Genomic DNA, 26989 nt, shown 5'->3' on the forward strand with positions numbered 1-26989 from the left:
TTTTCCCTCATACTCACGTATTTGTAGGAAAATCGGTAGCTTATTGAAGCGTTCAGATTTTATATTCCATTGCGTTGTTAGTTGTGTAGCGCTCTAGTCTTGAGCTATCTAAGAACCCCAACCAACAGTCTTCATTTTTCAATCTACTCGAATGGTGGCTGGATATCTGTCCCATATTTGAGGACTCAAGATGGAGACGGTTCTTCCTTCATTTCTTTCTGTTGAATCTAGGGGCTCACGCTAGGAGCGTCCTAGATGGTTCATAGTCATTTGTTATGCCAGGCTAATGTGTTGGTGCTGCTGTCAATAAAAGCGATATTAATAATCGTTTTATATATGCGTGCATGTTCATCACTCATGGTGCAGACACCCAGGGGAAACCAAGTCAGTAGTAAAATCACGTTATTCAAGCTGCCTGCCTTAGGCCACCAAATTGAATGCCACTTTTTTCATTCTGAAATGAAGACACACGATAAAGCCATTCTAGTTGCAGTTTTAGGGATGATTGCATATATATGCCAAAAGCTTAAATTCTAATATTATATTTGTCTGAACAGAATGTTTTCTCTGTCCTGTGAGACTGGAACTGCTGAGTGTCAGGATTGCGGAATACCAAGGCTGTCTAGTTTTGATTCACTCTCATGCCGCTTTCATCCACCGCCTCCACTCGCTGGCACTTGATCTCACTCTTATAGGTTATTTTTCATCCCCGCTTTCTCCGTATTTCACTATTCTATCATTTTCTTTCTCCTCTTTTCCCATATTCTGCTTTTCTCTCTCTTGTTCTGGGTCAAAGTGTGATGAATTAAAAATAGGTTCCCCGAACCCCAAAATGAGTGTTGGTGGACACTGCCAGCAACCTACAGCTCAAATTAAGTGCTGGATATGGCAGACATCCCACATTAGTCTTTGCAAACACTTTGTAATATCTATAACATGAGAGATCACTGTATTAGGGACAACACACGTAGCTCGTTATTAGGGTTGTGCCTTCACCAAGTTTTCAGTGCATGCATTATTGGCACCGTCTTGTCGTGAATGGCACTTAATACAGATCAAATTGAATTGCCCTGCTTCTCCAGTTGTTTGAACAACATGTGATGGAAGTACAGCTGTCTATTGTAGAGGATAGCAGAAGTCTGGGGATTTGATGTCTGAGCTTCCAGGGATTGTGCGTGTGTGGTATTTCCACCGCATACATCATACATAAAGATCTGAAGACACACCTCTTTAAATAGCACTAGATATCGATGAATTAACAGGTCACCTCTGATTAGGGCTCCCGGTTTTATGGTATTTATTTTTGGGCCATTTCCGTCTGTATTTATCCATATTTATTTTTTGCCCATTTTATCTGTATTTATCCATATTTATTTTGTGTTTGCGTATAAATAAAGTTGTAAAACTGTACATTTCCATATCTATTTAACTGACAGACGCGCACTCATACTTTGATGTCTGTCGTGTTTTAGCTATTTAAGCTGCCAAATATTACACAATACATACACTGGTAGATATTAGCACTCTACCATAAATATAAGTTAACATATTCCTTTATTTAAAGACATTTCATCCTGTTTTTTATTTTCCCATGCTCTCCATCTGCTCAGCTGCTGGCCTATAATTCATGAAAGAAAGCATGGAGAATCACTTAAAAGAACCACCATTTTCTGTATTTATCCACTTTTAAAAATAAATGCAGACAGAAAACACATTGTTTTCTGTCTGTATTTATCTGTAAAAATCTGTAAAAACGGAAAACCGGGAGCCTTACCTATGATTAACAGGTCACCTCACACCACATCATCATGGACACTGTCTCCAGTCCTGAACTTTTCGCACATGAGTCATCGTTTTCAGGGGTGTGTGCTAGTTTAATTACTTTGATGAAAATAAAAAGAAGACTGCCACACGCAGGATGCATTAGTCTAGCCACAAAGGACCAGGACTGGCAAAAGTGTCTATAATGACCATGAAGGAGGTTAGTCACCCTAATCTGTCCAGTCACCATTTTACTTTATCGTTGGATTTGACCCTTTGCTGTGTTCTGATGATGTTTAGCTATCTATATATATATACACACACACACACACACACACACACACACACATAAATGCATATGTATTTATATACCCAATAACATAAAACATTTAAAAAACATAACAATTTCATTACAAATAAAAAAGAAACAATATACAAATGTAAATTTACTAAAAATACATTATATTCTAAAAACATTACTGATTAAAAATATTATAGTTTTACCTAGACACAAAGATAATAATATATATTTCTTTAATAAATCCTAAACTCTAAATGTCCACAAGTAAAACATATAGTATAGCCACTCCAATTTATAAAACAGTACCAAAAAAATTAAAGTCAGGAAAAGTACAAATTACTATTCCCACAACAATAAATGCAACAGTAGGGAAAGCATTGAATTGCTCAGGGGTAAAATGTACTATTACTACTCCATTCAGTGCAATCGTAGGGAAAGCGTTGGATTTTCGGAGAGGTAAAATTTGCTATTCCCACTCCAGTCAGTTTAAAAGTAGGGAAAGTGTAGGATTACGGAGGAGTAACATTTACTTTTCCCTCTCCAATAAGTGCAATAGTAGAGAAAATGCTGGATTGCGGAGCGGTAAAATTTACTATTCCCACTCCAGTCAGTGCAATAGTAGGGAAAATGTTGGATTGTGGAGGGGTTAAAGTTACTATTTCCACTTCAGACATAACAACAGTAGGGAAAGTGCTGGATGATGGAGGGGTAAAATTACTATTTGCCCACCAGTCAGTGCAACAGTAGGGAAAATATTGGATTGCTAAAGGGTAAAATGCACTATTCCCACACCAGTCAGAGCAACAATGGGGAAAGTGTTGGATTACGAAGGGGTAAATGTTGCTGTTCTCACGCCAGTCAGCGCAACAGTAGAGAAAGTGTTGGATTGCGGAGTGGTAAAATTGACTATTCTCACTCCAGTCAATGCAACCGTAGGGAAAGTGTTGGATTGCAGAAGAGAACACTTTATTATTCCCACTCCACTCAGTGCAACAGTAGGGAAAGTGTTGGATTGCGGAGAGGTTACATTTACTATTGCCACTCCAATCAGTGCAACAGTAGTGAAAGTATTGTATTGCAAAAGGGTAAAATATACTATTCCAACTCCAGTCAGTACAACAGTAGGAAATGTGTTGGATTGCAGAGGGCTTACATTTGCTATTCCTTCTCCAATCAGTGCAGAAATGGTGAGTTGAGGAGGGGGTAAAATTTACTATTCACACTCCAGTCAGTGCAACAGTAGGGAAAGTGTTGGATTGTGTATGGGTAAAATGTACTATTCCCACTCCAGTTAGTGCAACAGTAGGGAAAGTGTTGGATTGCGGAAGGGTAAAATTTACTATTCCCTCTCCAATAAGGGCAACAGTAGAGAAAATGCTGGATTGCGGAGGGGTAAAATGTACTATTCCGACTCTAGTCAGTGCAATAGTAGGGAAAATGTTGGATTGTGGAGGGGTTAAAGTTACTATTTCCACTTCAGACATAACAACAGTAGGGAAAACCCACAATCCGCATATAAAACCTAAATTAAAACGCAAATGTAATCATCCAATGAACATAAATTATTGACAATGAAATTATTTATATTAATTAAAAATGAATTGTTAATTATACCCTTACCATTATACCACAGCTTTCAAAACTTTTCATGTTAGGGTCACGCTTTTTGGAGATGCATCATTTTGGGACACAGCAAGGCAGTGTAGCGAACGAGGGTAGCGTAGTGAGCCGTAGCACCTATGGGGAGTTTGTGGGATTCTCATGCACTCTGTCTGTCTCCCTCTCTCTCTTTCTCTCTCTCTCTAACTGTCTCCCTCTCTTTGTCTCCCTCCCTCTCCCTCCCTCTGTCTGTCTCCCTCTGTCTGTCTACCTCCCTCTGTCTCTCTCTGTCTGTCTCGCTCCCTCTGTCTACCTCCCTATGTCGCCCTCCTCCCTCTGTCTGTCCCCATCTGTCTCCCTCCCTCTGTCTGTCGCCCTCTGTCTGTCGCCCTCTGTCTCCCGCTCTGTCTCCCTCTGGCTGTCTCCCTCTGTTTCTGTCCCTCTGTCTCCCTCCCTCTGTCTCTGTTCCTCTGTCTCCCTCCCTCTGTCTGTCTCACTCCCTCTCCCTCCCTCTCTCTCTCTCTCCCTCTGTATCCCTCTGTCTGTCTCCCTCTGTCTGTGTCCCTCTGTCTGTCTCCCTATGTCTGTCCCCCTCTGTTTCCCTCCATTTGTCTCCCTCTCTCTGTCTCTCTCTGTCTCCCTCCCTCTGTCTGTCCCCCCTCCTTCCCTCTGTCTCCCCCTGACTGTCTGCATCTGCCTCCCTCCCTCTGTCTCCCTCCCTCTCTGTCTCCTTCTGTCTCCCTTGCTCTCTGTCTCCCTCCCTCTCCCTCCCTCTGTCACCCTCTGTCTCCCTCTGTCTCAGTCTCTGCCTGTCCCTGTCTCTGCCTCTATCTGTCTGTCAGTCCCTGTCTCTGTCTGGCCCTGTCTCCCTCCCTCTGTCTCCTTCTCCGTCTCTGTCTGTGTCTGCCTCTGTCTGTCTGCTCCTGTCCCTGTCTCTGTTTGTCTCTGTCTGTACCTGTCTGTCTCTATCCCTCTCTGTCTCAGTCTCCCTCCCTCTCTCTGTCTCCCTCCCTCTCTCGCTGTCTCCCTCCCCCTCTCTCTCTCTCCCTCTCTCTCCCTCCCTCTCCCTCCCTCTGTCTCACTCCCTCTGTCTCCCTCTGTCTCCCCCTCTCTCTCTCTCTGTCTACCTCGCTCTGTCTCCCTTCCTCTCTCCCTCTGTCTCTGTCTCCCTCCATCTGTCTCCCTCTGTCTTCCTCCCTCTTGTCTGTCACCCTCTTGTCTGTCTCCCTCCCTCTGTCTCCCTCTATCTGTCTCCCTCCCTCTGTCTCCATCCCTCTGTGGCCCTGCTCCCTCTGTCGCCCTCCTCCCTCTGTCTGTCTCCCTCCCTCTGTCTGTCGCACTCTGTCTGACGCACTCTGTCTCCCTCTGTCTGTCTCCCTCAGTCTGTCTCCCTCTCTCTGTCTCCGTCCCTCTGTCTCCGTCCCTCTGTCTCCGTCCTTCTGTCTCTGTCCTTCTGTCTCCGTCCTTCTGTCTCCGTCCCTCTGTCTCCTTCCCTCTGTCTCCCTCTATCTGTCTCCCTCTATCTGTCTCCCTCTCCCTCCCACTGTCTACCCCGGACTCCTTCCCTCTGTCTCCCTTTCTCTCTGTCTTCCACGGTTTCCCTCTCTCTCTCTCTGTCTCCTTCCCTCTGTCTCCTTCACTCTGTCACCGTCCCTCTGTCTCTGTCCCTCTGTCTCCCTCCCTCTCTCCCTCTCTGTGTCACCCTCTCTCTGTCTCCCACTCTCTCTGTCTTCCTCCCTCTATCTCCCTCTGTCTCCCTCCCTCTGCCTGTCACCCTCTGTCACCTCACCCCAACTTACAGGGCACACACACACAGCCGCACCTGAGTACTTCGCAGGTACTTTCTCTGGTACTTTCCTCTGTCTGACACTTGGCTGTGTCTTTGTCACACATGTGTGTCTCTATCACCTATTGCTCTCACCTGTCACAATTTTTCACACCTGAAGTGTGGCCAATCACGAAAACACCAGCAGGTTGTTCAATGAGTAATTCTGAAGTAATTGAATAAGTATAAGTTATACAGAAAATGAGCCCAGGAGTGCACATCCAGGTCCAACGGCTTCAAACTTCAGGACAACGTGGCCCGATTGCCACCACCGAATTATCATGCCAGCCTGCATCCAAGCTGATGGGAAGGGGGCAACATGATAGCAAAGAGTTCTGAGGACCCTGATGAGGTGCACTACGATGCACTGTGCGGGAATGGCGTGAGGTCAGGCTGTGCGGCGAGTATGGGTGACTTTGGGGGTCCCAGGAAGAAGAGGACGTGGCCCTAGCGACAGACCTGCAGACTCTGGCACCAGGGAACAAAATTGGAGTCTCTGGGCCCGCACCACATCCTGGGATTCTGGCCAAATCACGTAATCTTCTCGTGCCTAAAAACAGGAATGTGACCTTGTGTAATAAAATATGTTAAAGCGATCCAATACATTCGGATCGAGTTCGCGCTATATAAAAGTGCAAAATTAGAGCGGCACTGTACCCGTGGCCTCACGGCACAGTGCAATATGTCAGCTTATGAAAAGAAGGTGGTTGGGCGGCGGTATCCACAGACTGACTTTTCCCGGTTAATTTAAATTCATGTCAGTTTTTTCTTCAGGCAAGAAATACACTCCGGGCACGGAGAGACGCTTAGAAGCAGTGCACGGCAGAAGGAATGATATGGGCAGTTGTAAAGGGAGAGAGGAGTAGTGTCTGGGGAAGGGGGCAGGGCATGGGTGAAAGGCAGTACTGAAATGGCAAGAAAGCCTGGGAGAGGCTGGCGAGCCACACAGAGACTGAGGTTCAGAGAAGCGCATGTAAATTGGGGGCAGAGCAGTTTAGACACTGCATCTCCGCGACACACCCACACATGGCAGGCGATACAGTACCGTGTCGCGGCACAGAGTTTGGAAAGCTCTGCCTTGTACCCTTACAAAACCCACAACCCACACCTAAAACATAATAAAAAAATTAATAATTATACAATTAACATAAATAGCTATCAATTAAATAATTGTTATTATTAATGAAAAATGAATTATTCATTCATTATAATTAACTTGCTTCCCGCCCTGTACCCCTATAAATCCCACAACCCAATACAATACTAAAAATAACACAAAATTATTAAATTACATGTTAAAAGTACTAAAAATCCAAAAACTATATTAAAAAACATTAACAATATTTATACAAAAAAGCATTACTTATACAATTTGAAATATATAGTACAATACAAAAAATAAATACAAACAAATATTATTAACTACAATATTTTTAACATCGATATCAACAACATAGATATTTTTGTAATAGATATTAACACTTTATACATTTCTAACATTGATATTAAAATCGATATTCTTGTCAATGATATTCTTGCTGACAATATGTCTACCTGATGATATTTCCAACTCAATATTTCTGTAGGTCGATATTGAAATTTTTATATTTTGTCTGAATACCAACTTTCTTTTAATTTTAAGGAGAGTATTTTTTCACATGATATTTTTGCATAGTTTAGATACCAACTTTTGTCAGGGCTCAGATTGTGACCCCAAAGTCTCTTTCTTCCTACCTTTTCATGGCGGGTTACCAGCCATGGAAAGGAGGGCGGAAAGGGACATAGTAATCCCTACGGCGGTGCCTGGCCTGCACCGGCATCATGGTAGGCAATACAACCCCTCAGCAGCACCAGCCGGCTCAAGGAGCCCGTCAGAAGCATGCCAACCATCCACCCGCCATTGAAATATGGCGGGCAGATAAGACGGTTCTGATTGCGGTGCGGCCGCCACTTTGATGACGGTCCCACCGTCATCAAAATCAGCCGCAAAGCCATCATTGTGAGTGACATCAGAAATAGGCTGGTAGTGCAGCAGCAAAAGAATGCCCAATGCTGGCAGTACTGGTACCATTGGGCTAAGGGAATTTCCAGATATTTACGAGGTGGACCCTGAGGAATTGGTAGAAATACGGAGTTAACAGGTAAATCAGAAATTTCAGGTCTAATTCCTCATTGTACCTCAGACTTTCACCTAAAGGTTTTGATTGCTGAATTTTCAGGGGAAAGTGAACACAAGAGTGGTGTTCCAGCTGATCTCATAATTCTGACGGGTTCTCTCCCTATTGGAATGAAGTGGCCACTCATGATGAGGGCCTGAAAGAAATCCACACAGGTACTGTGCTGCAAACAGGAAACTGGCAAATTAGTTGAAAATGCTCGTACCATAGCCTTTAACTGCTGATCTAAGGCCACATGATTCATGGAAAGAGGTCACTTGGGTGATGCTGTGTTAACATTTTCTAGGCATAAGGCAATGTATTATTTATAACTCTGCCCTGGTGCTACCCAATTGCGTCATCATATTGAAAGTCAGTCTTGCATGGTATCTAGTCACCGGTTGTAAATAAAATCTTCTTTTTGCATGAGGCCCGCACCATCTGGTTGAACCCAGTAACCGAGATGAAACTTCTTGATAAACAAATGCTATGGGGTTATGTGGTGCGTTGAATATCACCAGAAAAGATTTTATTCTTTTGCTCCTTACCAAGTATATGTACTTCCAACTTTTTAATAATCTGTATGCTTGCAGTTTCTTGCTGCTAGCTACCCTTTGAACTTTGTAACTTTCCAAACGTGTCAGTCATGACACTTGTTAGCCTTTACAGGTCTGCTCATGTCTATGATTGTTGAACATCTGTGAATGATAAATGTCTTTTAATGACAAAGTCATGTTAAAAATAGACAATGCATAGGCAGTACATATGACTTTATTCCAACCTTTGAATTGGAACTATTGATGCTTATTAAGAAAGCATACCCCAGTGGGCATTTACATCTTGTATATGCTTTTACAGTATGGTGGAAACCCCGAAGAAAGTTTTCTGTAAGGTCAAATGGGCGTGTAGCAAGTAGACTTTAACTGAGAAAAGTTCTACTCTACTGCACTTTTACTCAGAATGTATTTTCCGAAATGTTTCTGTCACCATAAGATGCCAGGTATTACCCCGCTATGGTTTACTGCTGTCAAATGTCTGCTACATCATACTGGTGAAGCAAAGCAGAAGGTTAATGGTAATATGAGCTGAGCAGATCATAATGTGAATGTTCATGTGTAATTGCTGTCTGAATGGTCTTTGGCACTGAGTGCACATTGGTCAAACAATAGGCATCTGGGTACCTTTAACATCAAAGAATGTCGACACACCTATCCGCACAGACTTATACAAAGTTGCATTTCCCGCAAAGCAATTTCTATTTATTGATAATAGGGCACCAAATATTTTAGATAAACCATTCACTACGATCTAAAGATTATAAAGTTGGCATTTATATTTATTGTATGATGATTGCGTTTCACCCTTCTCAATATGCTAGAAGTATTTTTAAATTATAGTACTACTGTGGACATTTTCTGTATGCAAAACAGTGCTAGAAACATACACAGAATAATGAAATGACTTATGTTTCCAATTATGCTTTGGAATGTATAGAAGAAAGCACCATGATGCTTGAATACTCTTCTGTTGCTTTTTGCACGGTAGGATTATCCTTCATATCCCAACTTCGGCCAGGGCCAGTACGCACAATATTACAATAGCTCGCCGTATCCCTCCCATTACATGAGCAGCAATAGCACCAGCCCAACGACACCTTCCACGACGGCGACATATCAGCTCCAGGAACCACCATCTGGGATTGCAAGTCAAGCCGTCACAGACCCTGCTGCAGGTAATTGCCTGTATTTTATGAGTCCTCTTGGTTATATTTCTTGTGGCTGAAATGCACTGTATTTTGCAACAAACTAATACCTAAATCAGAGCTGAACTCAGTTTTTCATTGTCGAAAATACATGAATATATTTCAATATAGTTATGGGGTGCTTTCCCTGCCTTTTAGTATTACCTAATAAGTAAGCAACTGATGAGACTGCATGGCACTGGCAATAATAATGGTGTACAACTGTGTGACAATTGCACAACAAATTAATCAGGTTATAGTTTGAGTACCAACAGATGTACCCTAATGTCCACAAGTTTGCAAATGACATGTGATTTGGGAAGGCAACAGAGCTTCCCGTTAGGGTTCAGTATTTCCTGGGGGCCCTTTGTCAGATTGGAGATAAAGGTTTTCGCTGTTCAAGTTGCTTAATACAAACCAATGGATCTTTTACACTCACAAATTCCCTAGGAATTGTGACAATATTGCTGTGTTGTCACACTATTTGTAATCCATATTCTCACACTATTTGTAATCCATATTCTCATGCAGAGATAATGCACGAGGGTTTGGCCAAAATTGAGATCACTGCTGCTCGGATGTATGACGTTACAAGGCATGCTTTTACCACGCATGCTGTTACAACACAGTTTTTACAACGCAAACCTTTACAACGCATAGCGCTTTGGGGTGCTGGATAGTGAATAGTTTAATTTACTATTCCAACTCCAGTCCCCGTGGACACTAGGGAAGGTGTTGGATAGTAAATTAAATCTATTCCCTATCCTAGAGCGCACCCCAGCGCAATGCGTTGTAATGGTTTGCGTTGTAAAAGTTGCGATGTAAAAGCACTGCGTGGTAAAAGTTGCGTTGTAAAGGATGTTTCCCCAGCTGCTCCTGGAATGAGGACCTGAGTGAGGACATACAGTTCCTAAATCCTTTTTCTGTGATTGGCTTAACTGTACACCTTACTGCATTTTACAAGCCTTGGTTAATTTCTTTAGGGGTTTGGCATGCGGTGTGGGGTTATGCAAAGACAGACGAAATAGGATTAGCTTTAAAGGTAGGGGTGCGCGGTGAACTCCGCTCTGCTGGCGGAGCTTGCAAAGTTTTTCACTCTCCAAGCTCCGCTTGGAGCTCGGAGTTTGGCAAAAAACTCTGCCTACCGCATAGTGTAGTGGAGTTTACTGGAGCAGACTCACCCCAGTGAAGATGAAGAGAATACTAACTCTATTACTAAGCAATACAGTCCAGCTCTGAACACAGCAACTGTAAAACGAAGTGAGATTTCTGAGAACAGCTGTGTGGCATACTGCCCCCAGAGAGTAGCAGTTGTATTATTGGTACTGGGAGGAAGGTTAGCATCAGCGGTTTCAGCTGCCCATGTGTAGTATAATGGCTGCTAGTTTTTATCATGTTGAGTTGCTACCCCCCTCTTGGATTATCTGGGAGCGTTCTTTTGTTCCTGCGCAAGTTAGGCAGCCATCCTCTTGGTGTCCTGTTCCTTAGTAAGATGGCCACTCCAGTGGTCTGGGAAGCCGCTGACCCTCCCATTTTCCCATCTGCCCCAGAGCAGCTCTGGCTGGCATGCCGCTCAAGCACCTCTGGTGTGCTTGCTAGTTGCAGTGTGAAAGGTTCAGAAATTTCCTGGCAGTAGTGATGCCAGCTGAGGCTTCCAGGTGAGTGTACGCTAAGTATTTCCCCAAAGGACCTTCTTTGCGTTTCCGAAGGGACACCATCTCAGTCCCCGTAGCGGTGGTTAAATAATGCACGGGTGTCAGCAGAACCTGCATCCCACCCATTCCCACGCTAGCTAGCAGTCAACATGACCACTAACCAAACAAAGCACTATGTATGTGGTTTAAGCAGCACAAGTAGTTAACTGGCAAACAATGTCAGTATACAGTCTCCCCATTATTTAAAAAACTTGTCACAAATGAAACAGTAGCAGTAGCAGTAGCATTGCCAGGCACCCATTGCCATCTCCTCCTATCAACAGCCCATTATTCACAGCACCAGCAATACCACATTGCCTCGTCAACAAGCTATTGGCATTTGGCATATGTCATGTCACTGTTGTGGTGTTGCAAGCCTTTGACTCCACAGAATTCTACAGAGTTTTTATGCAACTCCGCATAATTTTGCATAGTACAACTCCACGAGCTCCACGAGCACCGCCCACCAGATACCACAGGAGACCAGGATGGGGATGGGTTGTGCACCAAAGGCTTTGACTAGATTAGGATGCTAACGTGGACAGGCATTTTAGGATGAATGCTGTCTCCAGGGCTGGACTGAGGGACTAAAATCAGACCTGGCAAAAGAGTCAACCCATCCCCCCTCCCTTCATCTCCTCACACTCGTTTTTTCCATCCATCAATTCTCTCACTCTCTCTCTCTCTCTCTCTCTCCACCATACATATATCTCTTCCTCTACTCGCTCTCACTTCTCCCTCTCTGTTCACCTTCCCTCTCACTCATCTTTCTTTCACTTAAATATCCCTTGTGGCTTTTGCAAATAACCTCAGGGAGCTGCCGAAAGTGACAGAGGCAATATGAGCGGCCCTGGGCTTTCAAAACCAGCCTCCAGGGGAACCAACCTATCGAGGTTGTGGAATAAAAAGCCTATCTAGTCCTGGCTGCCTCGCAACTCTTCCTGTTGCAGGTGTGAGGCATGCTCTAGTAGTACTAAGCAGCTAGTTTTGAGTATATATCTCTTTTCAGATTGAGCGTGAGCCAGTGCGCAAGTGCTGCTCTGGGAATAGCTGTGGTAATTCTGTACAGAGAGAAGCTTCGCCCACTCCTGCCCTTATTTTTCATTGGCTTGTGTGTTTGTCCTTTGTAAATGCTGTCTTCTGATTCATTATGAGACTTGTTAGTCCTCCTTAGTACCGCATGTTGTCATTTGTACCCTCCCATGGCTACTGGCCCCTTTACTTGGTTGTTACATGGAGCATGTACTATTTCCTTTATTAAGTTTCTCCATTAGGAGGACGACGTGCTTCGCTTATTTCTTAGGGATTTGATAAATGCTTGGTTGAGTAATGGTTAGTGATGGTTAATGTGAAAGTAAAATTAGTTTCATCATTCTCATATCTGTGTATATAGATGGATGTGCTGAAGGATTTTACTGTTTTTCATTGAGCTGTTTGGTTGGTTCTCCATTTATAGCCTTTGCTTTCTAGACAATATCGTCCTCCAGCTCAAAATCTGCAATGCGATGTTTGCATGAGGATCTGGAAATTAATGGTGTCTGAATGATTTGGAGGTCTGTGTTGCTGGTGAGCTGCAGGGGTAGCCTTGCTGAGATCGCTTGGCTTTGCCAACTATAGGGCGTTAATGCTATGTTGTGCACAAGGGTGTCTGGGTCTGACTGTAGCGCTCTGTTTTAGAAGAGTGACTTATAAGTTTGATTGAAAAAGTGTTGCATTGCGCAGTAGGTACCTTGTGTGTACGCAGGCAGCTGGTTATCGTGTGGCAGAAAGGTGTTACATTTTATTGTGAGTTTACTTATTGAATGCTTCGGTTTTGTGTTAAACATCTTAATGACATCTGTCGTTTAGTGATGGGCAATTGTAAACCATATGTTAAGCTTCTACTGTGCCCAACAGAAAGGTTACAACAGAAGAAGTAACAGGGAAGTTAGTTAGGCTGGCTGTTAAAAAGAGCAGGGGATGGGTGGTGTGTTTTTTTTTCTTTTTTACACGGGGCACGAGTCCTTTCAAAATGTAAATGAAGTGGCGTGTGCTAGAGGTGTGAGAGTTGACAACAACCCTGCCCAGGTACAGCAGGTCGATACTTCTTCCTCAGGAGTTGGAGCAAGTTCTGGTGCCTGCTGTCCCATTCCTGACTTCTGGGAGTACAGAGGTGTGGAAGTTTGAGGACTGGTCCCCGCGATGCTTAAGAGCACGCTCTGACAGTCATCTAGTTTCAGGTGGCCTGGACTTGGCTACCAGACTGTATGTGGCTGCTGAAAGTAAGGCTTTGTGGCTCGATGCGAGAATTCATTCTTGTTTGGAATGAGTGGATGGACGTGTGGCGCAGACCCACGATCATTTCGCTTTAGGATTTCAGAATTGGACTGCACAGGGAGAGAGAGAGAATGGCGTGTGTGCATGATTAGGGTACGGAGAAGGGGGAGGGGGTAGGATTGAGCACACAAGCATTTTTACAGTGTGTATGAATTAATCCATGAATGAGCTGAATGTGTGCAATGTGTCTGTGAGATCGGGTATAGTAGGAAGAGTGAAAGTAAGCTAGAGTGCCTTTATGAGGAAGCACATAAGACCATGATACGACAGTAATAACCGCACTAATAGTGTTCCTCCTTCTCACCAAATTCTAAAACAGCTTTGTTTTTCTGAGTGTGCTTATTTTATTATTATTATTATGAAATTTTATAAAGCGCTTGGTTACGCGCCCCGGCGTGTCCCCGCGCTGAAAGCGAACAAGTGGAAGAATGGGATCAAGAGGTTACAGCAGTGCTAGGCGGAAGAGGTAGGTTTTTAGAGCTCTGCGGAACTTGGCCTCAGAGGATTCGAGGCGGAGTTCAGTTGGAAGCAAGTTCCAGTTCTTGGCTGCGAGAAGCCTGAAAGATCTGCCCCCCATTCGAGCTTTGCGGATTTTGGGGACAACTGCCAGACCAGTGCCAGAAGATCTAAGCATCCGCTCTGGTCTGTAAGGGGTGATGAAGCTGTTTAGGGGGCGGGCGCCCTGCCTCCAAAGATGCGATGGCACATGCATAAAGCTTTGAAGGTGATCCTTTCTCTGATCGGAAGCCAGTGAAGGGACTTCAGAGCAGCTTTAGAGGACGCTCTCCTATGAAGCCTCAGCACCAGCCCGGCTGTGGCATTTTGAAGTACCTGGAGACGATTAAGGCTTCTAGCCGTAATTTCCAGGTATAAAAGATTGGCATAATCGAGTCTCGATGTGACCAAGGCATGCACAAGAGTCTGCCTGGCACCAACAGGAAGTAGGTCAAGGACCTTACGTAAGCTCTTGAGTATACCGAAGCACATTCCAACCACCCGATTAACCTGGGGAGTGAAAGACAGCTCGGAGTCAAATAGTACTCCTGGATTTTTGGCCTGTTGACAAGGCACTGGAGTGGAGCCCAGGCAGTCTGGCCACCATGCTGAGGACCACACAGTCGGACCACCTCCCACCACAAGCACTTCAGTTTTGGACTCATTCAACTTCAGGCAGTTGTTAGACATCCAGGAAGCAAACTCCTGCATGCAAGCACTGAAGCTGAATGCCGCAACTTCGGGTGCCCGTGACAGTGAGATGACCAGCTGTGTGTCGTCGGCGTATGATACTAGTTGGATGCCATGACTTTCCACAATGGTGGCTACAGGGGAAGCGTAGAGATTGAACAGGGTGGGGATCAGGGCAGAGCCCTGGGGAACCCCTTGGTCGAGATTGAACACACGGGAGTAGTGTTCTCCCTGTCTGACCTGAAAGCCCCTATCCGTCAGGAAGGATTGGATCCATCTCAGCGCTACCCCATTTACTCCACCTTTATTAAGACACTGTAGCAGGGTGACGTGTGCTACAGTGTCAAAGGCGGCACTCAGGTCGAGTAAGATGAGAGCCATAGTATGTCCCTCATCTACCCCTTGCCTGATGGTCTCAGTGGCCATGAGCACCGCGGACTCCGTGGAGTGGCATGAGCGAAAGCCAAACTGAGTAGGATGGAGAAGGTTGGCTTTCTCCACAAATGCCATAAGTTGGAGATTTACCACCTTTTCTGCCACTTTGGCCATGTAGGGGAGGAGGGAGATGGGCCGGAGATTATCCAGCCTGTCCCAACTGAGATTCGTTTTTTTTTTAAGCGGGAGCACAATCGCTTGCTTCCACCTTTTGGGTACGGTCCCGGACTCAAAAGAAAGATCCAAAACATCCCTGATATAAGGTTCCAGGATTTCAATACTCTCTCCAAGAAGTTTCGGAGATGCCGGATCACGGGGGGATCCTGACTTGATGGAACGGCAAATCTGCTGAAGCTCATCAGAGGGTGGGGTGACAAAGTTGCCTAGCCTATTTGCACCTACATCTATCGATATATTTTCCCTGAACTCTGTTGCCTTTTCCTTTCCCCCTGAAAAAGCGGAGTAGATAGTGGCCACTTTGTCAGAGAAGAAGGTGGCAATGCGGTTACAGGATTCCTCTGAAACCGAAGAAGGGTCAACAGATGAGCCGCATAAGGAGATTTCCTTATAAATTTTAAATAGCTCCTTGGTAGAGTTATGAGCTTCTCCTATCCTACCTGAGAAATAGTTAGTTTTAGCACGCCTGATCAAGCTATGATATTCCCTGCGTTTGCCTATATATCTCAGTTTAGCTTGATCCAGGTAGGCGACCCTCCACCGTCTTTCTAGTTGTTTAAATTCGGCTTTAGCTAGGCGAAGTTCTTCGCTAAACCAGGGGGCGGATTTATGGGGTCTACTACAAGGTTTTTTTTTAAAAAGAGGGGCTGTGTCATCCAAAGCATTAGTAATACGACCATCTAATTTATCTGATGCCATGACAGCATCCTCGCCTCCTGGTCTGCCGCCTTTGGTCAGGGCAGTATCGAACTTAGTTTTGGAGAACGCAGTCCATTTGCGACTCAGGTATTTAGTATGCCTGGGAGATGTGGTGGTTTCAGTTGGCAGGCCAAGTCTGAAAACATTATGGTACTTTTTTTAGAGGATTTTCTGATGCTTTGTATTTTGTATAATAGTAAATGTTATCCAAAATATACTACATGTTCTATTGAGAAATAGAAGAATTCCATATCGAAAATACTCTAGTTCAAAAGATGTTATAATACCCAATAATTGAGTGAAATATCAGCACACCTTTGTGTCCTCAATGTGCAACCTGCTTCACTGCAGGCTCTAATTAGGTTGTAGCAAAATCTGTTATGCTGCATAATTTCGGTAATTTCGTTTTACTCTTGTTAAGTAAAATCACGCTGATAAGTAATACTGCATAATTATTAGCAGTGTGCAACAATCATTTAGCATGAGAACAACGAGAATGGCTAAAATGCTAGAAGCCGCTGTTTGTGGCACTTGTTGTTTGTGCTGTTTTTTAGCACACAATATAGCACCAAATGATGGACGTGAAGTTACTTTTGTATGGACAAGACATTTATTTAATTAAACTGACATGCTCCAGCACAGCATGAAGTAGGACTTCAGTATTGCAGCAAACAAGCATCTGTCGCGGTAGCAATGTATGGGAAAATGCCAGCTGAACCCTTTCAGAACAAGCATTTGCAATGCAATAGGTGTCGCATTTACGCGAGTTTGAGCTATTGGCATTGTAAATGACAATGCCTTTTATTTAGGTTTTAAATAACAAAACGCAAATAGAAGGCCAATGCCAATAGCTCAAACTCGCATAAATGCGAGACCTATTGCATTGCAAATGCTTGTTTCTATACTCATTGATTCAAGTGGCCTCCCGTTTCTCTTGTTACGTCTCAGTGAAGTGTAAGTGAATTGGAACTACTCAGGTTCAGGGATTCCTCACATGATGGGCTTTATGTAAAAAATAATGGCCTACACTGTTCCACTTGATCACACATAGGCTTTATCGAGACTCACAAACAAGTTTTGAGAAATCAACCACTATTATGGTGTCTTAATTAAAATCCCAGTTCTGTTACTTTTCCTAGCTTGTATTGGCAAACATGTGTTATTAAGATCATGGAAATTATAATTGATCTACATAAAATGGAAGCCTAGTTTACCTCAAAAGGGTAAGCCTACATGTTTATATTTTGCTCTTGGGAACTAAACTTGTATGTATTTTTAGGTCGAGCCTAGACAGCGCATGCTCTGTCGCAAGACCTGTAGTAAACAGAATATGGAGGGTAATTTCTCCTGCCGCTTGCCATTGGTTAATTCTGGCATAGCTCTTCTTATCTGCCTTATTGTTGGCTTGCAATCCGATACGTCACTTCCGTTTTGCTTTCGTTTTGCAGGAAGCAGCACCGATCAACTACAGTTTAGTTCCGTTGCTGGGCTGTAATCTTTTCATTTAGGGACTACTTCCTTACTTACCAAGCGCCCTGTTGTGCCCTTTCATCTAATGGCGGACGCGCCACTTTGTATTTACCAAGCGACGGTTGTGCGCTTTCATGTAATGGCGGCTGTGCCACTTTGTTTGCATGCGGGTCCATTACCTTACTTTGTTTTTTTAACAAGCGCCCGTTATGCCATTCACATAATGGCGGCTGTGCAATTTGTTTACAAACGCGGGTCGTCTAAAGAAAAGTGCTGGCTGCTATTAAAATGCTGGACCCATGCACAATTCCACTGTCAGGTTTCAGGGTCACGGAGGATCATCTTTCCAGGATCTTGGAGTTGGTAAGGGGGTCTTGCAGGGAGAACCGGGGTGAGGACTCAGCCTTTAGCACATCCATGGGTTACAGTTATTAACGAGCGCACACAAAGTCACCAGCAAACACAGGGCCCTGCAGCGCGTCGGGTAATAAGAGCTTCTTCCGGGGAAAGGCTGATGGACAGTGGAGGTTGGGACCATTCTGTGCGCCTGCTCTTTCTCTGCCTACACTTGACTTCGCTGTTACTGACTGAACACCACTGCTCCGTGGCTCAAACTACTCAGCTTTGTAACCAACTGATCTGCAATGAAATACCCATGACTGTTGTGGGAATGACTGGCTACCGTGTTACTGAGGTTATGCGAGCGCTCTGTGAGTAACTTTGTTTTCACTGACTGAGTGCACAAACTGCTATTTGCTGCTCTAGACCTTGCACTCTGCCTCTCACTACAGCACCCTCTCTGTTGCTGATTGTGGATTGACTGCTAGCTCTGTGGCTGACTGCACACTGCTGCTTCTCCTGCGTGCTTGTGATTGTCTGCACATGAATGCACTGTCACTGCGAACATACAACGGCTCTGACACTGCTTGCACACAAATGCTCTGCCACGTCCCCCTTGGCAGCCCCTGTTGTTTAAAGCTATAAACCCTAAGTTTACTTAGAACCCTTCGCATGGTTAACATAGCACAAGCATTTACAATGCAATAGGTCTCGCATTTACGCGAGTTTGAGCTATTGGCATTGTAAATGACAATGCCTTTTATTTATGTTTTGGTTTTTAAAACATAAATAAAAGGCATTGTCATTTACAATGCCAATAGCTTAAATTCGTGTAAATGCGAGAACTATTACATTGCTTTATTTCGTTGTTTTTTGTAATGCATCTTGGAATTTTGTAAAACAGTCGAAATTTCAGATTGCAATGAGTCCTTTCTTTACAAATTCCGCCGCAACTATATTTCCCCAAGCTCTAAGTGTGATGCAGCCATTATTCATTTTGCAAGCTACCTACAGAGTTGGAAGGGCCTGCTTCTTTTCCTGCCATTACTCTGTTCTCGGAGGACTCCGTTTGAAATACAACTTCGAGCTTTTGTATGTTTTCTCAAGAAATCCTAAAGCCCTGTGTAGCGCAGGGCCAAGAAACGTATAACTAATGAAAAATGACAGCTTGGGATTTTCAGTCGTTTGCTTCTGATAGCAAGAAAGCCATTAACAACTACTGTATTACCCGTAGATAAATACATAAAAAATATGTGTCTGACCTCTGAAATTTCTCTGACGCTTTTGGAGAACTCATGGGCAGTCGATCAGAAGATTAGCCCACTATTCTGTCAGAAACATTATATTTGAATTTTAGTAGCGAGGGCAGGCATGGCCTTGTAGTCCTTAGGATCCCAATGATATTTTAAAAACCGTGCTTTGAAAAATATTTGCCAAAAAATATTCAGAATTTTGACACATATCCTAGTAATCGCCATACTACATTCTTTTAGATCTTGTGATGCCACGGAAGCCAACAAATGGTGGAACATTGCTCAAGCAAGTAAACTCGAGTGGCTTTGCGGAAATTCCAACTGTAACCTCAGCATTTACCTGCCTGGCAGTTGTTGCTGAAGTGGGAGGAACCACCATGCCTGGTTCGCATCCTTCATATTCCTCTGACAACGCAGATCAAACTAGGCACTATCCTATCTGAATTCAATCTCTTTAACTGTGAAAGCCCATAATTTGCTACTCCCCAAATCAGTATTTAATTATCTCTGTGGCTACGTGTCCAATATTTTAGGATTCCACAGCAGAGGACAATACACCACCATTCGCTTGTCAGAATTGCCCTTAATGTATTACTGACCATTTTGTATTTTGCACACCTCTGATGATACCTGCCTGTAAGTGCGGGACCACCATTTTCAATAGTTGATGCACCAGTCTTTCTGGGTGGGGGAGGTAATATAAATGAGCAGAATGACGTGACTGCGCAGTGGACGCATGTAGGTGCCTACTGCTGGCACGCAAAAAGTGCGGCAAAGGCAAGTCCGTCTGCGCCCGGATCACACTGAGCACCAGGACCCCTGGTCCGTTTGCTCCAAAAAAGCAGTTCACTCTTCAGTATTCCAGAGAAGGGCTTCTAGCCTTCAATACAGGCGGTAGGAATGACCTGTACTACTCTTGAGCCACATCTTGGCCTGGTCATGGCTCCAAATGTACTCTGTCTCTTACTAATGCTACAATTCACAATATACACTGTAAGACCTGACTCAGCTTCTCGTACCACCCAGCTTGTAAAGCACTACACCTTCAGAGGCTTACTGACATACTGCCCCCTGGCGGTACAGCATCATTTGTACCAAGCCTAAGCACATTATTAAAATCTAAATCTACAGGACTTTAATTACCATCTCGAAACAAACAAGGATAAAGGCATTGACTTTATGATCAACACAATGTCTAGTCTAGGACTACATCAGATTGTCAGATTTACCACGCATTCAGCAGGGCATACACTGGATAGTATCTTTCCCAGCAATTCATAGCTCCAGGTAACAAACTTGCTACCACTATTGTGGTCAGATCATAAAGCTGTGATGTTTAGCATTACTTTTGTCCCTGCTTAACAGGGGCATAAACACCCAAAGCACCAAGGGCAGAGCCTGGCAGAACATCAGCCCATCTCTCCATCTGCTGTACATTCTGCCCTATCAGCAACATTGCCGAAAATCAAACCTAGTTGCATGATAGATCTCGATGTAACAATACAGAACTATTCCGCATGGCTAGGAAGGGCGATTAACACTCCAGCGCCATAAAAGACATTCAGCAATCACAGAAAAACTCCTTCAGAACCTTGGTTCTCCGAGAGACTGAGAGCTCAGAAACAGAGGTGTAGAAGGCAAGAGCGAATATGGAGATCCAACTATGATCAACACGACAGAGAGATGTACAAGTACTCTTTTGCTGGGAATAAAAAGTTTTTACTAGAGAAAAAAAACAAATACTTTTCCAGCAAGATTATACAATGTAACAACTCTACTAAGGAGCTCTTCAACACCGTGAAAAGCCTTGCAAAAATGTCTTTGACTAGCAACAGTAACTGCAGTGAAGGGTTTTGTAACATTCTGCGCAATTTTTTTCAGACAAAATTACAAGAAGTTTTTGACACTTTCTCAACCAATAATCAACATCATCCACATCGCCTTCAGACAGTAGTTGGGCGATCCTCACCTGCCGTTTTTGATTCTTTGTCATTGCTCAGTATAGAACAGGTTTTTAACCTAAGGAAATCTACTAAATCATGATCCCCATTAGACCCTTGCCCCCCAAAAATCATGCATCTCGTCACAGACATCCTAAGCATTCAACTGAGGTCTACCTTTAACAACATAATTCCCCTTTGAGTGAAAGAAGGCTTCCATTCTACCTTTGTAAAAAGAAACCAACTAGATCCAATAGAGCCTAGTAGTTATAGGCCAATTTCTATGCTTCCTTTTCCAGCTAAGCTACTGGAGATAGACCTGAATACAGAACTTACGTCTATCATAGACATCAACAGCTTGCTGGACAGTACACAATATGGGTTTAGAAGGACTCACAGCATGGAGACTGCGGTGATAGCTGCATCGGATGAGTTGAGGTCCATTTTAGATTTAGGTGGCAAGGCTGCACTAATATTATTGGACCTCTCAGTGGCCTTCGAAAAGGTCAATCATACCATCTTAATTGACCGGCTTGCTGAGTTGGAAATAGGTGGTATTGCTCTCAGCGTTATAAAATCCTTCCTAACGGAAAGAGTGCAACATGTTGCCATGGGGGTATTCATTTCTGACCAATTCTTTTTGCCATGTGGGGTGCCACAGGGCTCCTCGCTGAGCCTTACTCTTTTCAACCTGTACGTCACCCCACTGGCAAGACTTATCAAATCATTTGGATTCTCGATTGTGTCATATGCCGACGATACCCAAATAGTAGTACCAGTATCCAGCAACCCAGAAGACATTACCTCAAGATTCAGCTCCTGTATGTACCAGATAGGTAGCTGGAGGAGGCTAAACTGTCTACAGCTTAATTCTGGAAAATCGGAAGTCCTTTTCATTGGCAAAGATAACTCATTTTGGTCACCAAGCTAATGGTCTCAGGAAATGGGGACGCTTCCTTCACCAGTGTGGAAAGTGAAAAACGTGGGGATTGTTCTTGACTCCGAACTCCATTATGAAGAACAGGTAAACACTTTGGTTTCATGAGTATTCTTTACCTAAAAAAAATTAGGAAAATCTGTTCTTTAATTTCCACTGACCTCCAAAAAACGGTGGTTACCACTCTTGCCCTTGCCAAATTGGATTATGGCACTGTCCTATTCTTAGGCATCCAGAAAAGACTTTTCCATAAACTTCAGATGTTACGGAACGCTCCGGCCTGGCTTTTGCTGGAAATACCAAAATATCAGTCTGGATACTTTCAATGCCGCACTGTACTACTTGCCACAACCTGGTTGTTCCTGGAGTGGGACTTCGTTCCCCAGGATTCTGTTGGCCAAGGAGGCGGGGCTCTCTGTAACCAAAGCACATTAAAGCGTTTCAAGGCCCTGGCAGCATGGGTCACATCCGGGGCGAAGACCAGGCCAAGAGCAAGCCTGTCTGTGCCCATCCGCATCCGGAAGAGGTTGGGCTGGACCAGGCCTCTTGGCTTGGTGTGAGGGAACCACGTTGACAACCGGCGTGAAATGGATAGGTGCAAACTATCACTTCTGCTGCTACCAAATGCCGGTCAGTAGGGTCTATCACAAGTCATCTAAACACTGCCACGAATGTTAATAACTTCGAAATAGTGACCGTAGAAGAACGACTAGGCACTGTAAAGAAGTTGCTATCACTCACAACTGGTTGCGAACAGGCAGGTACTGCTTACATCACGACTACCCTGTGGAAAAAGGGTTCAGGCAGATCAGGTCATTTACCCCTTTCCTAGGTTTGCCCGGCGTTAGCCGCTTCTCACCCAACTCACGATTACCCAAATAAAGAGGCAGGCGCTGGAGACTGGAAGGCAGGAAACAGGAGTTTATTTCCGACGGAACAGAACACGTCAAATCAGACAACAGGGTATCTTCTCGAGGTGCTCTAACAAGTTTCTCTACGGCTCAGTCTTTTATACACAGGTTTATGATGTACAAACATTCCTTATTGCAATAAAGACACTTTGAAGTACAAAAAGGGCATGTTTGGGACCCCAGCTCCAGGCCCATTCCCATACTGACCGCTCTGATGTTGTTTTCCCCTCCCAAATGTGACATGTGATTGTAATCTGCAGCCGGACATTCCAACAGGGCACGAGGGCAGGAGGGGGTGGTCAGATCTAAGGTTGGGCGGGCGATAAGATCATGTTTCGCTATGCGGGGCCGGAGGGGTACATCCACGAGACCTAGTTTTATAATGGGGGACTGGGTCGAGAGGCCAGGTGTAGCCGGGGGGGGGGGCCATCAGAAGAGAGGAAGGGTGTTCCTGGGAGGGATGCGGGGTGTCGGTTAGGTCTAGGGGTGTGAAGGCCTTGATTAATCACCGCTCCTCTGATGTGAGGCGAGGTCCTACTGTAGGAAGCAATAAACTGCATCTGTTGGGCTAGGTGATGGCCTGGGATCAGGCCGGGCAATCGGGCAGGGAGGAAGAGGTTACCAAAAGGGCCCGTTCTGTGAGTAGGATGAAAGAGCGAGGGGGCAGGGGTTCAGCACGGAGACAAGGTCGTGTTTAGCGGTGCGTTTATGGCCCGAACAGGAGAGACCGGGGGCTGTCGGGGCGCGGGGTGCTTGCGGGGCTGGAGAGAGAGAGAGAGAGAGAGAGAGAGAGATGATGGCTATCGGCAATGGGCAGGGAGGTCATGACACAAAGATGGCTACTATCTATGTTCAAGATGGAGCCTAAAAGGGAACAAGATGGCGGGGCCACTGTTTCGTGACTTTCTTTACCTTCAGCAGTGGCGAGGGTGAACACAAATGAACGCCGCTTATGTACATATACATTTTGTCATTTTCCACAACCCCTCTTAATTATCACTTTGGTGGACCTTCAAGTGGTTTTGGCAGTAACTTAAGTCCTGTGCCAAACAATATGCCAAGTAACCCGCATGTATCTCATGAGATTCTTGAAGTATTAGCCGTCTCCTCTGACATGATAAGGGTTGTACGAACTCGACGTTTCTGAGTCTCTCCTGCAAAATATATATATTTTTAAAGCGTGCGCCCATCTAGAGTGGCAAAATCAATAGTCAATAAAATCCTTGTGTGTGTGTTCAAGTGAACCTTGAAAAGAGAGGTTCAATTTGTCATATAGAATTAACCAAGCAGGGTCAGTCATTGAATATAGGGGGGGCTGGTTTAACAGATGTGGTTACTCTCCACTTCAGTTGCATCCAATTAGAAACAATACTTGCCAAAGATCTTAATCCTGTGGTGACGGCTCTCCAGAAAATTAGTGAGACTTTGTCCGACATATCGCTGGCAAAAAAGATCCACTCCCCCCAGCACATTTGTAGGCAATGTTATCCAGTCTCCCCCCCCCCCCCAAGACTATAGTTCTGCTGGCTGGTCATTGTTTGGATACTATAATAGAGGGCTATAATGGACATGCTACACGATCTGTCGAGGTCCACTCTGCAACAATTAAGGTAGCTTCAACATCTCAGCCTGCCCAATCATTTTTAGACAACTGAGACCCCAATTTTCAAACTTTGCAGCTGCCTCCTGAATGTGCACCTTAAGGCGCTACACTAAAGAATGTTCCACCCTTGCGTGCACCTCAAAGTGAGCGGGCTTACTAACTGAAAAAGAAAGTGGTGCATTAGATGTCCTCAGCCGTTGGGACCATTAATAGTGATGTTTTGCTTACATTATTATAGGTGTTCGCAGAGTTCAGTGAATTGGGAAACAATCCATAAAATCATTTTGTGAGTGTATTGTAGTAAATGTTCGAGATCCTGAGTTGGTGCAATTTATTTTAAACAGGTCTTGGAGCACTCATGGGCCTTATTCAGGGATATTTATAGTTCCATTGAACCATTTCTATAGTCCTAATATGCTTCTTAGGTTAAACCTCTCGCAGGACACCACAAGGTCACAGGTATTTACAGTGCTAACACAGAACCGCTATGCTGCCACTGATGGGGTTGACTGACTACTGGACGTAATGTTGCACCAGCTAACCATAGTCCTATGGCAGCACCTGGTCTCTCTGCTTCACTTTATAGCTTAACAAACTGTCCAATTAGTAGTAGTATCAAGGGTAACTCAGATGATCACCCGCCCAGCTAATGTACATGTGAGGGATACTACTCTCATGGATCAGTAAAATGAGTGGTGCTATGCAGGGCAATGACCCACTATTGGATGGTAAATTAAACTTATCTGTAACTGAGTGTTGCAATCCCAGCAACATAGTGCATGTACTCTATTGGAACATTGCAGGGATTAGGAACAAATTGACTGATGATAATTGGGTCAGGTATGTGTTAAAATATCAGGTGGCCTGCTTTCAGGAGACTTGGTCCCACATGAATGTGCATATTAATGTATTTTTACTCAGTATACACTTCAGCGACCCCATCCTCCTCAGAGCGAGACAGTGGTTGTTAGAAATGAGGGTCTCGATTTTGGCAGAGGTAGGTACCTTTGTCCAAATAGGGAGGGGCCCTTGCTTCTAGTCAGGGTAAGGGGGATACACACTTTAGTTAACCCCTGCTCACCCCCTGGGTAGCTTGGCACGAGCAGACAGACTTATCCCAAAGGCAATGTGTAAAGTATTTGCACTCAAACACACAGTAATACAGTGGTAACACCACAAATGGACACCACACCAGTTTAGAAAAATAAAGTATCATTATCTAAACTCAACAAAACCAAAACGACAAAAATCCAACATACATGTAATAAGAATATGACTAATCAAAGATTTCAAACAACAGAGTCCATGGAAAACTATGGATGCGTGATTTCTCACAAAGTACCTGTAGATGCGTCAAAATTCACAAGGACAAACAGCTGCAGAGATGGAAAGCGTTGAATAACAAAGAGATGCATCAGTTCCTGAGACCATGGAGAGGCGATGTGACAGTTTGGCTGCACGCAGGAAAGTGATTGAATCTGGTCTGTAGGGGGAAGCAATGCATCGATTCCGTGACGGTTCTGGTCCGCGCATCGCACCACAGGTACGATGCATGGAAATCTGGGAAGTATCGGCGACCGATGCGGCGCTCGCTGTTGTGCAGTGCTGCATAGGTTTCTTCTGCCGCGATCCCCTACCTCGATGTGTCAGTTCTTGCAGCGGTGACAGGCATCGGTTTTGGCAGCGGCGCAGCTGTGCTTGGAGATTCTTCTCGCCCAGCTGTGCTGCGTCCGAAAAAAAGCCACAAGAAGAGCTATGTATCAATTTCTTCAGTTCTTTGGGTTTCCTCCAGCTCCCAACAGCAGGCACATCCTCCAGAGGCCCAGAACTGGAAAAGGCATTGCCTGGCAGGTCAGAACTCTCTAAAGCAGAGGTCAGGGGAGCTGGGGTGACGTCTTTGTGAAGTCTTTGTGTCCCTGAGACTTTAGAACAGAAGGCCAGCACACACAGTCCCTTGGAGATCTTATTCAAGCAGGTTCAAAGCAAAGTTTCAATCTTTGTCCTCTCCTTGGCAGAAATAGTAACTGCAGGCCAACCCCACATAGCACACAGCAAAGGGCAGTACTCCTCCTCACAGCTCTTCAGCTCTTCTCCTTGGCAAAGGTTCCTCTTGAGTCCAGAAGTAAACTACAGTTATGGGGTTTCAGTTGTAATACTTATACTCCAAAATGTCTTTGTTCTTTTTGTGCAAGGGTCTCTAAGCCCAGTCCAAACCAGTTCTGCCCTCACTTGTGCAGTATGACCACAGAGGCCGGAGACGGAATTGTTCAAGGGAGTCGGGCCCTATTCAGGTGCAAGGAAATCTCCTCCCACTACTCTAAATTCAACCAAGGTCTATTCAGCTCAGCTCTGAGTCATCCAGGAAGGGCCAGGCACACCTCAACCCCACAGTGGCTGTCTACAGTGAATGCACATTACTGACCCCTGTCACTACAAAACTAGACAGTCAATACACAAACAGGCAGAGGCACACAGAATGGTTAAACAATAAAATGCTTACTTTCTAAAAGTTCCCATGAGGCACAGGGTAAAAATTTATTTAAATATGTCTGGGTCCAAACTGGGATGGCATAGTGGGCAAAAGAACAATGGATTTAACACAGGTCTCTTGACTGAGGGAGAATGTTTGAATCATTGAGCTGTCCGT

General features: G+C 44.5%; 1 protein-coding gene across 4 annotated transcripts in view; it reads left to right on the forward strand.

Moving 5' to 3' along the window:
- Positions 1-26989, forward strand: part of EYA1 (EYA transcriptional coactivator and phosphatase 1) — a 265134-nt gene that overhangs the window by 82811 nt on the left and 155334 nt on the right. For all 4 annotated transcript variants that reach the window (XM_078687154.1, XM_078687153.1, XM_078687155.1 and 1 more), the window contains one exon: positions 9188-9374. In XM_078687154.1, the coding sequence (XP_078543280.1) occupies positions 9188-9374 (187 nt within the window). The remainder of the gene's footprint in view (positions 1-9187; positions 9375-26989) is intronic.

Source organism: Lissotriton helveticus, chromosome 4_1 (genome assembly GCF_964261635.1).
Source record: "Lissotriton helveticus chromosome 4_1, aLisHel1.1, whole genome shotgun sequence".
Classification (NCBI taxonomy): Eukaryota; Metazoa; Chordata; class Amphibia; order Caudata; family Salamandridae; genus Lissotriton; species Lissotriton helveticus.